The 15,975-nt window shown below is 37.6% G+C and overlaps 1 protein-coding gene across 6 annotated transcripts in view; it reads right to left on the reverse strand.

Annotated features, from left to right (window-relative positions):
• Window positions 1–15,975, reverse strand: part of sdk2b (sidekick cell adhesion molecule 2b) — a 419,662-nt gene that overhangs the window by 99,110 nt on the left and 304,577 nt on the right. For all 6 annotated transcript variants that reach the window (XM_051936527.1, XM_051936529.1, XM_051936530.1 and 3 more), the window contains exons 6-7: window positions 6,161–6,294; window positions 508–619 (exon numbers count right to left, since the gene is read on the reverse strand). In XM_051936527.1, the coding sequence (XP_051792487.1) occupies window positions 508–619; window positions 6,161–6,294 (246 nt within the window). The remainder of the gene's footprint in view (window positions 1–507; window positions 620–6,160; window positions 6,295–15,975) is intronic.

Here is a 15,975-nt window from a genome sequence, read left to right on the forward strand (position 1 = left end):
TTCTGAAGACTGCATGGCACATTAAGGAAGAATCTAACAGAATTCATTTCTTCACCTATGACTGAAGCAGGCAGCCATGACATATCAGGATAGAATGCAGTGAGCCTTCTAGTATGGGACATTAAGTTTTGCATCAATGATATTATCACAACAGAAGTTATACTAAACTTTCTCTCAACACACCTCACTAGTCTCCTATTCCATACAATTAACCAGGATAACATGCTGCCTCATTAACCACTGGGCCATTCAACCTTCTAGCCCTAATGTGTAGCTATTAAGGCATATTGATTTTAAATGCTGTAACATCACAGGTCCGCATTTCAGAGGCATTCTATCACTGAGGGAGGCACCACACCTGCTCCTTGGTCCAGATGTGCCTCAATACTGATTAAAAACTGCATTGGTCTCACCGGTTATTTACACTCACTAAGCAATCACCTAAACGCATTGAGCATGGGAAGGGAGCTATATAACTAAAATGTATTATTATTATTATCTCCTTACCTGGCATTTGCGACACACTCCATGGTGACCTCTGACGTTCCTAAGACCACACTGGTATTGCGGGGAGGGATAACAATGGTTGGAGCAATAGGATCAGCAGGGCCACCCACGTCTGTACAGAGAAAGATCATAAAACATTATTTATTTTAGTGTATGTGTGTTTAAGCAGACATTTTACATTTGCTTAGAGTCTACCTCACTTTGCAGACTGCTTCAGCCCCGAAATTAACACCTTTGACTCCAAATTGGCTGTCACCAGCCAAGAGTTTTATGCACACAAACTCTCTCACTGTCGGTGGGTGAGATCCAAGGACAATCTATTTGCCCTCATTGTGCCAGAGCCTCCCAATTGCTGATGTCTTTCATTACAACTAAGTAGTCCTTTTCCTAATTTAGGCTGACCTCATTGATTAATTAGGAAGACTGTCAAGGTCAGAAATATTTAAGTGTAGGTGAGACATGTGGAATATTTTTAAGACAGATTGAAGGGATATTTTATTTTTATAACAATGTATTGAGCTTTATTAATTAAGATTTTGGTACTTAAGATTTTTGCCCTAAAAGAGGAAGCTAATCTTAGTTGCAAATGTCTTGAAAAATTATCAACTCCTGATCATAAGCTGCATAAGAATCAGCCAAAGTGACTCAGGGTAAGGAGTCCAGTGGTGACTTTGTTTGTGAGCAGTGATTGTGGGTGCTTAAAGCAAAATTCAGACTGCCTATCTCCCAGAAAAACTGTACTATGTGACACAGACAGAGGGAGCGTCTTCTGATCTGCCAAAATACATAAAAAAAATGTTTTCATGCACTTGATATCTTTTAATCAGTGAATTTCCCATCGGGATTAATAAAGTATCTATCTATCTATCTATCTATCTATCTATCTATCTATCTATCTATCTATCTATCTATCTAATCACTTACTACAAAATGGCGAACAAAAAGAATACTAAACAATAAATGCTGTGCTTTGCCACTAGAGGGCACGCTTGTACACAATTTTCTTCATGGTGGAAAAAAGTACCTGAAGTGCAGAAGTATCTGCACTTTTAAATAGCATTCTGTAAACTTGTCAACATGAAATAATACAACAGAGAAACACGTGGAACTTTATTTCCCCAAGATTCATTTCAATTTACTTAGAAAGAGGCCAACACTCTGAATGTGCTCTCTCTGTGTGTCTCAACAGCCCTGTAAGTCCATATTGGCTTACTCAGGTAATCTGCCTCAAGTCACCTTCAGACCACACCATAGGTCCAAGCCAGGACTTCAAGATGATAATTCTGCAGTGGAACAGATGCGGACTGCTTCTCCACTCTGGCTGCACTGCAGAGGGACTGCCCTCCTCTAAAGATTAGCATTAATTAACTTCATTTTGAATCCTTTAGAAAGGGTTGAAGACCGACGTCATCTGTTAACATTCTTTATTATTTAGTAGATTCTCTGTTTTTATTGTTGGATTTTCTTTTAATAGTATGCCATCATTGTTATAATTCAGGGTATTCATGGTTTAGAGCTGATGCTGTAGTCTTTGTGTGTGTTTTGGTGCATTTGTGATTTTTAAGTCATTTGAAATAAAAATAGCACTCTAAAAATCTCTTAATCCATTTGAGACTCATGGGGTGCCAGAGCTTATCCAGGCAGTGCTTGGTGCAAGATGGGAATCAGTAGACAACTGGCCCTTACACACACCAAGGATCGATTTTGAATCGACAGTTAACCTCACACACACGCACACGTGTGTGAATTTCCCTTTGGGATTAATAAAGTATCTATCTATCTATCACACACACACACACACACACACACACACACACACACAAACACACTTAGAATGTGGGGGGTCCCTAGAGGAAAATCTATTTACACATGGTAAGAAAGTATGAACTACACAATCACAATGACTGCAAGGTAACAGTATTAACAACAGCACCATCATGCCACCCCCTTTGAAGAAAACATAAGATAAATAAAGAAAAGTAAATATGATCTGACTGGTGCAGTAGTTAGCACTACTGTCTCATACTGTATATCCAGGGTACTGGGTTCAAATCCTAGCATGGAAACTGTCCGTGTGATTTTTGCACATTCTTTCCTTTAATGTGCAGATTAGGTTTATTAGCAGCTATAAATTGATTCTGCATGAGTGTGTGAGTGGGCACATGCTTGAGGACCCTGTGATGTACTGATATCCTGTCAATTGCCATTTCTAGAAATGTGAGCAATGGTGCTGGAATCAGTTCCTCCCACAAGAAAATGACACTGTAGCTAGATTAATAGATTTAGAAAAACAAATGAATGATAAAAAATATTGCATATTCTTGCACAATTTGTACAGCTTCATTTTCTTCCATATACTCCCCTTGCTGTATTGATGCTTCTCTGTACCTTAAACTTCCAATCCTATATTTCCCATTTTGATACATTGAATAAAAAAAAAAATCACTGAATGATTAAATGTGCCCTGAGATGGACTGGTAATAGGCAGAGATTGGCCCTATTTTACCTTCCCAACATCTAAATCGTCTTTGGTGTATTTAGTACAAAGCTTTTCAATTCATTTTTTGCACTAACAGGTTACAAGTTCAAGATACCGCTACAAGGGGACCTAACTGAACCAAACATGATGAACACACCACAACTGGCTCCCCTGCACCGGGCTCTTATCCAGTATCTAATTTCATGTTTAGCTTTCTGTGACTCACTCACTGAGCTGTCAATACAAACACACTTCACACTGCCTGTCATTATTTCTTGCCAGTACACTTCAGTCAGACATGTGACAGCTTCTTGGTCTTCTCACTGTTCATCTCAACTATTCATAGCCTCACCAAAAACTCTCTTAGCCCATGACTGCACCCTTAGCAAGAAAGTTTGGGACAAAAACCTCGTTGGTTGAAGCGAGAGGTCGGTGGACTCAGAGCAACTCCTGTTAAAAAAAGGCATTTAGTAGTTGGGCAAGTATGCGAACTACCCTATCGGAGAGACACAGCAAAAACCCATGAAGACAGACTTGGACCAACAATATAATGTTTTCTTTTTGTCATTTTTATTTACTTTTTTTTTTTTTTTTTTTTAAACTCTATCCAATTTGGGTTCAGGTGAGGTCCGAGTCTATCCTGGCACACTGTGCATAAAACGGGAGATAAAGCTGAATGGGGCACCATTCCACTTGCAGTCATTCATGCGCCAATTCACACACTCAGTGGGTCAACTTAAAAATTGATAGATAGATAGATAGATAGATAGATAGATAGATAGATAGATAGATAGATAGATAGATAGATAGATAGATAGATAGATAGATAGATAGATAGATAGATAGATAGATAGATAGATAGATACTTTATTAATCCCAATGGGAAATTCACACAGTTAACCTAACCTGCCTATCTGTCTGTCTTCAGGGATTTGGAAAGAAGATTGGAATACACAGAGGACTTTCCACACAGACATGTGAAGAACATGCCCACTTTACATAGACCAGACAGGGACAGGTTACAGGATTCAAGCACACACAGGACATTGGATCCATGAGACAGCAACACTAACCACTGTATTACCATTCTTCCCTCTCTCATACTGTATAAATTAAAAGACACTTGCATTTGTATGCCTATAATTATAGTGTCTTTATGTCACTTTGTATAAACAGAGATGCCAAGATGGTGATTTCCTGAAATATCCTGGAAAGGTAACACAAAATTTCTTAAACCTGCTTAATGCAGGGTCACTGAAAACTGGAGATTACCATAATAACAGTGGGTACAAGGCAAAAAGCAATCCTGGAAAGGGCACCAGCCCAATGCAAGTCCCACTCATATGCACACACCCACACCTGGGAAAGTTTAGAATTGCCAACTAAACTAACCAGCACATCATCAAGGGTGTGTCCCACACATACACAGGGAGAACATACAAACTCCACACGACAGTGTTGACCTTTGAGGCAGCAGTTTTGCCCTTGCCTAGGTGGCACATAAAATGAATCTGATTTTATGGTTGCTATCTGCCTAGCAATTTTTCAATCCAAAATCCTGACCACAATTTAGTTCACAAAATCTAAAGGTGATTGATGCAGAAAATCTGATGTAGGCTGCCAGAAAGACGTGGGATGGAAGTCTGGGTAACTAGACAAGCAGGATTACCAGACACAAGAGGAAGGGGAAAGAGAGCTGCAGCTTAATTTAACAATGTGCCAGGGAAGTAAGCTGCAAGTACCTATGTGATTTCTATAAAACCGTGAACCAGAACACAGAAACAGTATCAAAGACAAGGGAACGTAATCACTGCTAAGCAAGAAAGAAAGAAAACTGTCGCTTGGCAAAGAAATGAAGGAAATGTGTTTTGAGCGGCAAGAGTCAAATGAGCAAAAAGGACATACAGCACTGAAGGATATACTTGGTCTAAACTAATAGTAGCATACTGCATAAGGTCACAACAAGACTAACACACACAATTCTCTGAAAAAAAAAACTAAGGATCAACAAAATAACCACCGAGTCCAAGTGGGGTCTTCAGGAAAGTTCCTCTCCCATTTCTGTGCCCTAACAGACATTTTTTTATCCTCCACACTCTGTGTGGGTTTTTTGTGGGTGGTCTGGTTTTGTCCCACAGTCCAAAAACATGCAGGTTAGGTGGATTGTCAATGCTAAATTGGTGCGGGCGCGCGCACACACACACATATAAATATGGCATGTTTTTGGATACTTGTATACTATTGGTAGCGTCATTCAATTTTGGTTCCATTACAAAGTACATTTTTCTATGAAAATATATTATAAATTGATGTAGGAGTGCACACACACACACACACACACACTGTATACACACACATGCACAATTTACACAATCATGTATGCATTCATAAAGACAGAGAGAACATGCTGATGTTGCTTTGTATTTAAAGCTCGATATATCTAATCGCTGTATAAGCCTTATCCCTCCTTTGTCTACTTAGAGGACATATCCATGAATGAATAGCTTCCAATAAAAGAAAATAATTACAATTCTATTATCTCAAGGTAAATAAGAAGCGTCTGGCTGTAATAAACAGTTGCAACATCAGCTGACTTCTAAACAGACAGGTCGCTAACAAGGAGATCACCTTGCCAAGGGCAGTGAGGGAGTGCATTAAAAAGCCTTTAGTTTACTTGCTGTCTGCAAAAACAGTTATTGGGAGAAAGAGAAAGGTCTGAGATCTCTTAGTTTAAGGGCAAGCTAGTATCCAGTTAGTTTGTTTCATCTGCTGAGTCCAAATTAATCCCAAAGCACTGTATCATCATGTTAGTGACAGTCTTGTGGGGGTTATAAACAGGTCTATGTGTTAAGGTACACAGGAAGGAAGGAGAGGAGCAGGTGGTGCATAGGCGTTTACACAGAACTGAATACTGTACATATCAAAAAGATGGCATGCACTGTTTAACAAAAAAAAAAAACAAAAAAAAAAACAAGAAACGGGTTAAATAGGGTAAACAAGTGCAAGCTTCATTTTTGGTGTAGGAGACATCACTTTAACAGCTATTATATTTCCAAAACCCAGAACATTACATTTAAGGAGACTGAAGCCTGATATATTGTACATTATAGGGTAAGGACCCCACTAATGACAGAAGCAAGATTCAGATGCACATTGTTTAAAATGCTCACTTACTCTCAACAGACAGGGTGATTGGCTGGCTTGTCTTGTTCTCTCCATTCTTGTCATTCACTGCTTGCACGTAGTACCTCCCAGCATCTGGAGCCACAGTGGAGAGGATAACCAGAGTATTGTCCAGAGTGATGGCTCTAAGGATAGAAACAAAGTCTTTCTCAGATTATAAAGGTAGGTGACTAGTTTAGTTGTTTGCAAAGAAATGCAATGTCTACCTTTTTTTAGGGGCTAAAAATATAATGGGACAACTTCTTCTGTAGAAAGTTCAAAAGCATTCAAATATGACCTAAGAAATTACTGTGACCACAAGGGTTGTGTTAACTATTGTCTACAGTCCACAAAGGCACATTAATTTAATTGAAAAGTGCGCAAGACTGGGTAATTACCTGTAAAATGTAATTTACAATATTATATCGTAATGAAGACCATTAGAAATACAACAAAAAGAGGATATCAAGCTTGTTTATGTGTCAGTAGGAGATTGGTTTGAGAATGTTATGCAGCTACGTGTTAAATTTGAACAATATGTCAGCTTCAAAAATACTATGCCTTAAATTAATGCACTCCCTACAACTCTACATAAATAAACAGACGTATCGTCATCGCCTTTAGTGCTCCTCTCGTTCAGTTAGAAAAGCATATGTGTATCTATAGCAGGAGGATACACACACAGACCTAATGTTTGGCTATTGACCCATGGGAATAGTATTTTGTCATTACTACACTGTATTTTTATTTTGAATATGGTCTGAATAATAGGTTTGTGAGATTAGGATGGCCAAAACAAAAAGAGCTATTGCCTTGCACTTGAGCATATTTAATGACCAATAAATAATAAATGTACAATAAAATGACAAATTATGCAGAATTTAATTGGCCTACTTTATTGTTACATAGTTTGATATCACTCCCAATGCGAAGAATTTGGCATTTGGGTTGTTTTATCGTACTCCATAGTTGAAATATGGCCCCAAAGTGTAAAGTGAGTAGAAGTGGTAGGGTACTCCTCTCCATATTATGCGCCAGTTAAGATCTGGAATAACAATTACTCACCCAAACTGCAGAATGCAGTAAGTGTGACTGGGTAAAATGTTAAGATGTTATATTTGAAGATGATATTACTCATTTACATTGTTATTTTCTGCACAGATAACCAGCTCTATCACAGACATTGTAACAGGTGGGCACTGCATCTGCCACCCGCTGAGATGCGCTTTCTATGGCTGGGACTGGAAGACCCAGCACAGCAGCTTGAGGCCTGATTTATAATACCTGAGCCCTCAAGTGTCACAGTTTACCCCAGCTGGCAATATGCTGTCTTTGAACTTCATACTAGTAGTTCTACCAATACCACACCTCTTAATTATAAATAAGATGTTAACAAAATTTTCTTTATCATACCATTATTTATTATTGATTCAATATTCACAATTAATTGAGGATTTCAAGAGTCCAGAGCAAATGTACTTTGTTTATAATGTTTATTAAGTTAAGTATTAAATAAAATTAGGACTTGATAAAGTAAGGTGTTACCAAAAAACCTTAACATTTCTTTCTTTACCAACAACTTAATAATTCTATAAGTAGTAGGATAAATTATGATCAACACCTCAGGTCAGCATCCCCTTAAGTTCACGAGTATGTGTTCCTATGGCACAGAAATGTCAAGAAAATTAAATTTCTACGGTTGTCTCTAGGATCTGGGTGAAAGGCCTCATGGGTAAGATTTACCTTCCTTCTACAATCCTCTGCAGAATGTCAAGCAGGATGTCAAAACCAGAGACTGGTTGTGTTTCGAATCAATGCTTTATAATTAGCGTGTGTTTAACAATCTGGGTTTCGATTGCGTTCTGAATGGATGCCCCAATCTTTTCCCCATTGACTGCCTAATAAAAAAAGCCTGCTGCAGCATGAAAATTAGATGCACATCACAAGGGAATCAGAGAGGTAAATGAATTTCAATTAAACTCGGAGGGGGTTGGGCTCAGTTGGTGAGGACACATGCAGCACTGGAGCTGAATTGATCACATCTCTCAGGTTCCAGGAGAGCACACTGGAATGGGGCAGCCATGGCACAAACAATGCAGCTCACACTGTAATCTCATCTTTTTACTTTCTTTGTATGGATCCAAAAACAAAGCACTTTTTGTTCATGTAATTAACAAAATGGGACTGATAAAACAAGGCCGATTACTGCTTTGCGCCCAGTGCTATCAGGCTGCCGCTTAAGTACTGTGGATTTGAGAATGTTACATTACAATAGACACAATAACTAAAATGGTTGAAAAGCAACACCTCATCTAATGAATAAATGGCCTGGCAGTACGATTATCCAATAGTATTACCACCCTGCTGGTGTAAAGTGGAAAGTAAGTGGTGAAATACTTGACTGGTATGACATTTTCTGGAGACGATGGTCTTGATGCCAGTGTCAGGGGTCAGAGACTAAAAGAAATCATTTTTTCATGTTCACAACTGGTCCCTATCTTTACCTGTTCTTTTGTGTGTGATCTGGATATCCTGAAATATACCTAACCTGCAAGTTAGAGGTCAGGTTATCAAACAGAGAAGGAGATTTTACATTTCTACAAATGTCTCTAATTAAAATAAGGCAATAGATAAATATGCTTTACATTTGCTGGAGGTGCTTTCTGGTTGGGTTTTCATAACGAGATATTACCTTCCTGCAGTTGTTTCTAATTATGGCAGCTTATAGTATACAGATAATATATTCTTGATGCTGAAAATTAGTTAGAGACAGTATTACACAATTAAATAAATCATTATTGTTACTGTTTATAACTTGAGCTAAGCTTTCAATAACATATTGCAGACCTCTTGTTGCTAATTAGCTTTCAGTTTTACAAATACCCTGAACATTTATTGCTGTCTCAAAGTAGCCTTTAGTTTTAAATAAATACAAATTAAATTTCCTAGTCTTGCCTGTAACCAATTTTAAGCTTTAGGAACTATATGTTAAATCATGGCTGCTGTCAACAACTCGTGCTTCATTTCATATTATATATTCTTAATTCCAATTGCTGCCTCCACCGAATCTTTAGAAAAATTACAGCTTTCAGTTGCTATCTCATATTCACATTCAGTGGTAAATAAATACAAACTTAATTACTGATAATGTTTGTAATTTAGCCTTTCAGTAAAACACATTACTATCACTATCTACCATTTAACTATAAAAAATATATATTTTAGAGCTGTTGCAGTAACAGCAGGGATCAGTAGGAGAGCCAGCTGCAAAAGTGACAGTGATGTTATAGCACTCGCAGGTGACAGTACCAAATAGGCATTTGGAAGACTGGATAGGAGTGCTTGAACTCCACGCACATTGTGGTCAGCATGACGTCTCAGGCATTAATCTCAGTTGGGATGAGATTTTTGATTGGAGCTCTGTTTGTAAACAACACCGTATATTTCTGCTTGTTTTATTAGTTGTGCACTTCAGAAAATAATGTATTAGTTGTTTTATAGTACTGTACTAAAAACTGCAGATGATTAAAATTAATTTCACATCTATCATTCTCAGCCATATTTTAGTTAGAACATATTCACCTAGTTTTTACTTTCCCCTGTATACACTTTACAGTAGGAATTTAAACAGAAAATGTACAGTATTATGCTTGCATCCAAATTTCAAGTTTTCAATTAAATTGCAAGATGCAAGTATCCCTAGACATGACTTGACCGTTTCTGAAATAGCCTCTGTCTGTATACAGTATATCAGAATGTGGGCCTATGGAGATGACAATTAAAGGCTCACTCGATCCAAATGAAAGGTGTTACTGTTTTTTAAGTGGTAGAAGCGACATCGGCTTTGCACAAAATTGTTCCAGGTATTGCTCTACAGAGATGATTTTATATTTTTATATTTTCTGCATGCATTTACTGCTAAAACCACAGGTTTATGTATGTATAAACATGTTCTTGGCACCACAGATTTTTGCAGAGGGTGTGGCAGATTTACAAGTGACCTCAAAAGTTTTGTGGCTACTGATCATAGAAAGCAATTTTTAACCCTGAATGTGATGCTGCAGTAGTAAAGTAGTTTTGGAATATCTCAGGTTCAAGTGTATTGTCTCATTACAAAAGAGTCATGCAGTGGTCATCTCAATCTGAATATGGTCAAATAAAACTATTCACTCATAAAGATTCAAACACATCATTTGGTACCAGCACATAAACATGTACAAAATATCCATTTTTTACTAAATACAAACAGCATCTCAACACAAAATGAACATAGTGATCTCCTGAGCCTACAGTGTTGCAAAGAATGTTTGGCTAAATGGCTTATTTAGTTTAATTCTAAAAGTCTACTTGCTATAAGGACATGGGGCACAAAAGGACACAATGTAGCTAACCAGTGAGATCATGCAATGACTATCTTGTATCTAGTAACACTTAACTTCTATCAATAAAAATATAATGTGTAACTATGAACAAGAATTTCTTGACAACAAATGTGTATCATTTGTGTTATCTAATCAAGGTTGATACTGTAAATTAATTTGTTTTAAATAAATCCCCTGGCCTTTTCCATTTTTTATTTGTCAGTAAAGTGTAAATTTGTGTAATTGATATTAAAATAGTTGGGATTTTTTGCTGTTTATAACTAGCTTATGTATAATTTTGCATATTTTTATGTTTAATCACAGTTCCTTTAACTTTTAGAACTCTCCACAATCATTTTGTTTTACATAAACACATCGATAAACTCTGCTATCATCTCCAAACCTACGTTCAGCTTCACAGCTTACTCGAGAGAATTACTGCTGTTTTGTAATATTGCATAGCTCCCAGTGCTGCTGCCTGGCACCACCACTCTGTGGAAAATGGCTGGTAAAACGTTCTAAATGTCTGCTTTTTTTTTTTGATTTACAAAATTACAGAACTGAACATTTTGCAGAATGTGTCTGAGAGATATTTCCCCACTGAAGGGATTAGTTACTCCCGAGAAATGGCTCAGTGGCTGTGGTGGTGCTCTTCTGTGCATCTCTGATAAGTAAGGAAACTAATAGCTCACAATATAAACTGGGAAGAGTCCTGCTTCATTAAAACAAGTCAGTGTCTCCATTGGCTCCAGCCCTTGGCAACAGAGGTACCAGTGTATGTAGATGCCCAGGCCTGTTGACCCTGCTACCTAGAGTATACCACTGTTCTCAGCTCACTGTAGAGAGCACTATCACCTAGTGACTAGTGGGTTTTGCATTTTAAACAACAATGTTGTGCGTTCAGTTCATAGCCTTGCCCCCTGATTAAGTCTCACACCATGTCAAGGCTCTAGCTCGATAGAATATATATGTGATCAATTTTAATATATGCTGAGTTTCTAAGCTGATCTGAGTAAATGTTATTTGCCCAGTACACAGTAATAAGAAGCAGTGACTGTGTTTAGAAGGGGGAGATGGACAAAAAACTCAGAGGTAACTCCCAGTGGATCACAATCTATAGGCACAGTGTCATTCAAGAACAATAATACAAGATGCCCCTAGAATCTTTCACATTTTATTAGGATGTCATTTGTTCTTTTTCTTCAGGTTATTCTTAAAACTGAACCCAAAAGACATAACTGGAACTGGAGAAACTGAAGCAGAATCACATCTCCTTATTAACAAGCTAAGCCAGATGTGCTTGGATGGCCCCTTTACCAATTGTGCTGTGGATATGTGCGACTGAACTAAATAACTCCTTAGGACGATAATAGAAGAATAAATATCTCACTATTAATTCACACCTCAGTATATAGAAATAAAAGAGGCTCACAGAAAAAAAATTGTGTAAGTGGTAGTGCCTTGATGATAATGTAAGAGCCCAGGATCTCTCCTTGGTTCGTTTGTTAAAACGAAAAGTAAAACGCAAAGTGGAAAAATGAAAATTCAACGAGCAGCAGGTGGCGCCAGTGCTTATTTGCATTTTACTTTTCATTTTTGCAGCTTCACTGCGGTTCAGGCTGAAAATGAAATTACAAATGGGGTTATTTTATTTTCATTTTAATTTTTGCAGCATTTTTGCGTGCACACTTTGAAAATGAAATCACAAAAGAGATTGCATTTTCCTTTTTTTAATTTTAATTTTTGCAGAAAAAAACTCCCATAATAGATAAAAACATACTGTATTCATAATATTCCAGATACTACATACATGCGAATCCACATTACCTGTACATACAGATGTATGTATATATTATGTTAATAAAATGAATGTATATAACAAATTGAATGTAATATTAATAATTTTTTAACATGGCACTAAGACATATTTATTAATCACATTATATTCGCAGCGGCGAAGTACTGCTTTAAAATTTTTATTAAGAAGAAAAGTAAACCTTTTTAAACTGAGGGAAAATATACCAATAATTATTTGTTAAGGATCTCTTTGTATACCACGTTGTCAGCTCGGCCCTCCGGTTGTAATATGACCAAGCTGTGCTCTGAGCTTACTCTTGAGCATGCAACGTATAGTTGGCCATGTGAAAAGCAATCTTGCCTCAAATCAATGCCAACCTTTTGTAGGGTCTGTCCCTGAGACTTATTAATTGTCATTGCAAAGCAGAGCCTTACTGAAAATTGGAGGCGTTTGAATTGAAATGGATTTCATCGATAACTTCGCATCCAGCTTTTGAGAGTTTAAACATTCATAAACATCACAGTGTCCATTACTCAAATCGTCACCTGTGAATCTAAGATGTTGACGAGGCATTGGCGGTTGTCCAAAGGTGTAAAATATTTGGCCAATTCGGTACACTTGAAAGCGACAACCGAACAATTCAGCGGCAGCCATCAACTCACATGCAGAACCATAGGTGAAGGGCTTAAGCATTTCACTCTTCTAGTGCTCCTGTGTAGTATAATTATCTCCTGTACCGTCATCAGTCCACACCTTGAACCTGTCCCAGTCATTCAATACATAAGACACAATGTTTCTCCGGATATCAAGAGTGAGCCTGATATGGCCGTGCAATATGTAACACAGAGAATGGAAAAGGCAGGCGCCATCTCCGGGCATGGAAACCACTCGGTAAGTGACAGTTCTTTGATCAATGGTGATCACCTCGATAGACATGTTAATGGGGGTACGGTTGGAATGATAAAGGAAATGGGTACCTGAACAATGTAAACTAAGTCTAAAATACCTACACAATAACTATAATCATAATAAACGAACAATAAAACAGCGGAGAAGCCGTGGATTAAATAAAAAGGCTGCAGTTATCAGCAGGGAGACGTGAATACCGTGGCGAAGCAAGGAAGGGAATGAAGAGACCGGAGTGATGGACGGCCTTATATAGGCAAGCAGCCAACTACGTGGGAGGCGTGGGGATGGGGGACCCAACGCCGCCTCACACTGCGACCGAGCTGCAGGCTAAGGACGTATATATGTACATAAGTAGGATTCAGCTAGCGTTGGGAACCCGTGTACCAAATTTCTTGAAGATGTGCCCATAACTAACAAAGACCGCTGGAAAGTTCAATATGGTGGCCGACAGTGGTGTCATACCACTGAAATAAGTATGTACATCGGTTTTGGTTAGCGCAGGGAAGCCGCCTACCAAATTTCGTGAAGATGGGGCTCGTTGTCGACCGTTATGACCATTACGTGTAGAATTTCGAAATGAAACCTGCTTAACTTTTGTAAGTAAGCTGTAAGGAACGAGCCTGCCAAATTTCAGCCTTCTACCTAGACGGGAAGTTGGAGAATCAGTGATGAGTGAGTCAGTGAGGGCTTTGCCTTTTACTAGTATAGATGAACCAAACAAGGTTAAAGAGCAGATGTGTGAAAATCTCTTTTCCTTAAATACAAAAATAATGCTTTTTTTAACAGCAAAATAAACTGAAAACTCAAATTGATGGCCTTGAATTTAAGATTGTCTGAACCAACACAATTGAGGCGATATCTATGACACCAATTTAGGTTTTAGTTGACACATTTATACACTATTAAATATCTACTTTCTCCAGCTTAGAAAACTGTTTCATAATACAGAGATGCTGAAAAGCTACTCACTTATTTGTGTCTAACTGAATTGAAATGCTGTATTGTCAGTGACTACTGAAATGATTTACTGCTCTACCCAGAAACCTTTTCATTGTCACTATTTGTTTGGTATCTGCTCTACAGGTAACTGGTATTTATCATGGCAGCAATGTGTGAAACAACCCTGGGCTGGGGTCAGTCTATTGTTGTGAAATTACTTACACATAGTTAACTATAAATAATGCAGGAAGAATTATTAACTACAACTAGCAAATGCATCTGCATAACTCTCTATCTTAAAGCACTACATTTTCTTTAACTTAAGTTTACAGCTAATTTTTCAATTTTGGTTTTGTGAATGGTTTTGACTTTACCTTATAGAACTTACTAGCTTTATTGCATTGTTTTCATAATCACTAAAAGACTGGCTTTGGTCTGAATTAAGCACCCTTTGTTTTAGAGATTAACTAGTGCATCTATACTCATAATTTATTATTATGACCACCAGGTATATCTTGGGTGACAGAGTGAAAATGGTTAGTGCCGCTGCCTTCTAATTCCAGGAACATTTTAACAAATCCCTGTGGAAAATAAAGCTACACAGCCCTAAAACACTGGAATAATCTGTCTACTAATATTAGAGAAGCGATCAATCACTGCATTGATATCTAGGCTAAAATCTCACTGCATTAGTAAAGCATACTGGTGCTGTTCAAGTTGCTTTTTTAATAAGTGCGCCAGTTTTTGTCATCTGCTGCCTTTCTTTTGGCATCTATACAAGTGTAAAATGTGCACCTTGGAGCAGATGGGAGACAAAAGCACCGACCGTAAGAGATATAACATTAGACCTTCATTTTATTCCACCACAAACACTGGTGCAGTTATGCACCAAAGCAGATCACAGAAAGCTTGGTGGGAATTGCGTGATCACTTCATCCAGGTTAGATATACTTTGAACAGCCTTTTCCTAATGAGGTTAGGCCCTAGAGTCCTATTTGTCTGGAGTTTTCATTTTCCTTTCCTGCTTTGATAACTGGTGGTAACTATATTATCAATTACCATTTACTTACCTGTATATTATTATTATTACTTAGGAGCATTTAGTCAATGATGTATTAAAGATTCCAGTGGTGCATGCATGTTTCCACCCGCACGTTAAATGATGCTTATGTGTTTAATTTTGTTTAGCATTTTTCATGAATATTCAATTTTGCTTTATTTTAACTATATTAAACTGTAACCATGTACAGCAATCTGAGCTTGTATATGATAATTGTGCTATAAAAAATACTGAACAGAATAACCTGAGTAATTGCTCACATTAATGCACAAACTCAAAAGCACAAAGGAAGACACATGTATGCACTAATCAGTATACTCTATGCAAACATCCACATAGTGAAATATGTATGTCCTAGGAATATACATATTCATTCCTTTATTGACCTGAACATACTGTACTTGCACACACAAGCAAGATATAAATACTGTATGCATACACTGAGTTTTAAACTATACTCAAATAGATGCAAGCGTATTAATTCATATTCTCATTTGTATGCACATGAATACATGATGATACTTAATGCACACAATTATACATGTATAGCCGGACAGAAAATTGACAAACTTAAATTCTGGATGTTCATTTGTATACTGCATACACAGTCAAATACAGACAAAATTGATATCCAAACAGATACTGGCATGCTCATGTACATGCCAAGTTGCGCAACCCAATCATAGATATCCTAGCAGGGGGTGCCAAAAGGTGCCAGTTAAGATAGGAAACACTACCTAATTTTGGTCATACACCAGTT

This window comes from Erpetoichthys calabaricus, chromosome 14 (genome assembly GCF_900747795.2).
Source record: "Erpetoichthys calabaricus chromosome 14, fErpCal1.3, whole genome shotgun sequence".
Classification (NCBI taxonomy): Eukaryota; Metazoa; Chordata; class Cladistia; order Polypteriformes; family Polypteridae; genus Erpetoichthys; species Erpetoichthys calabaricus.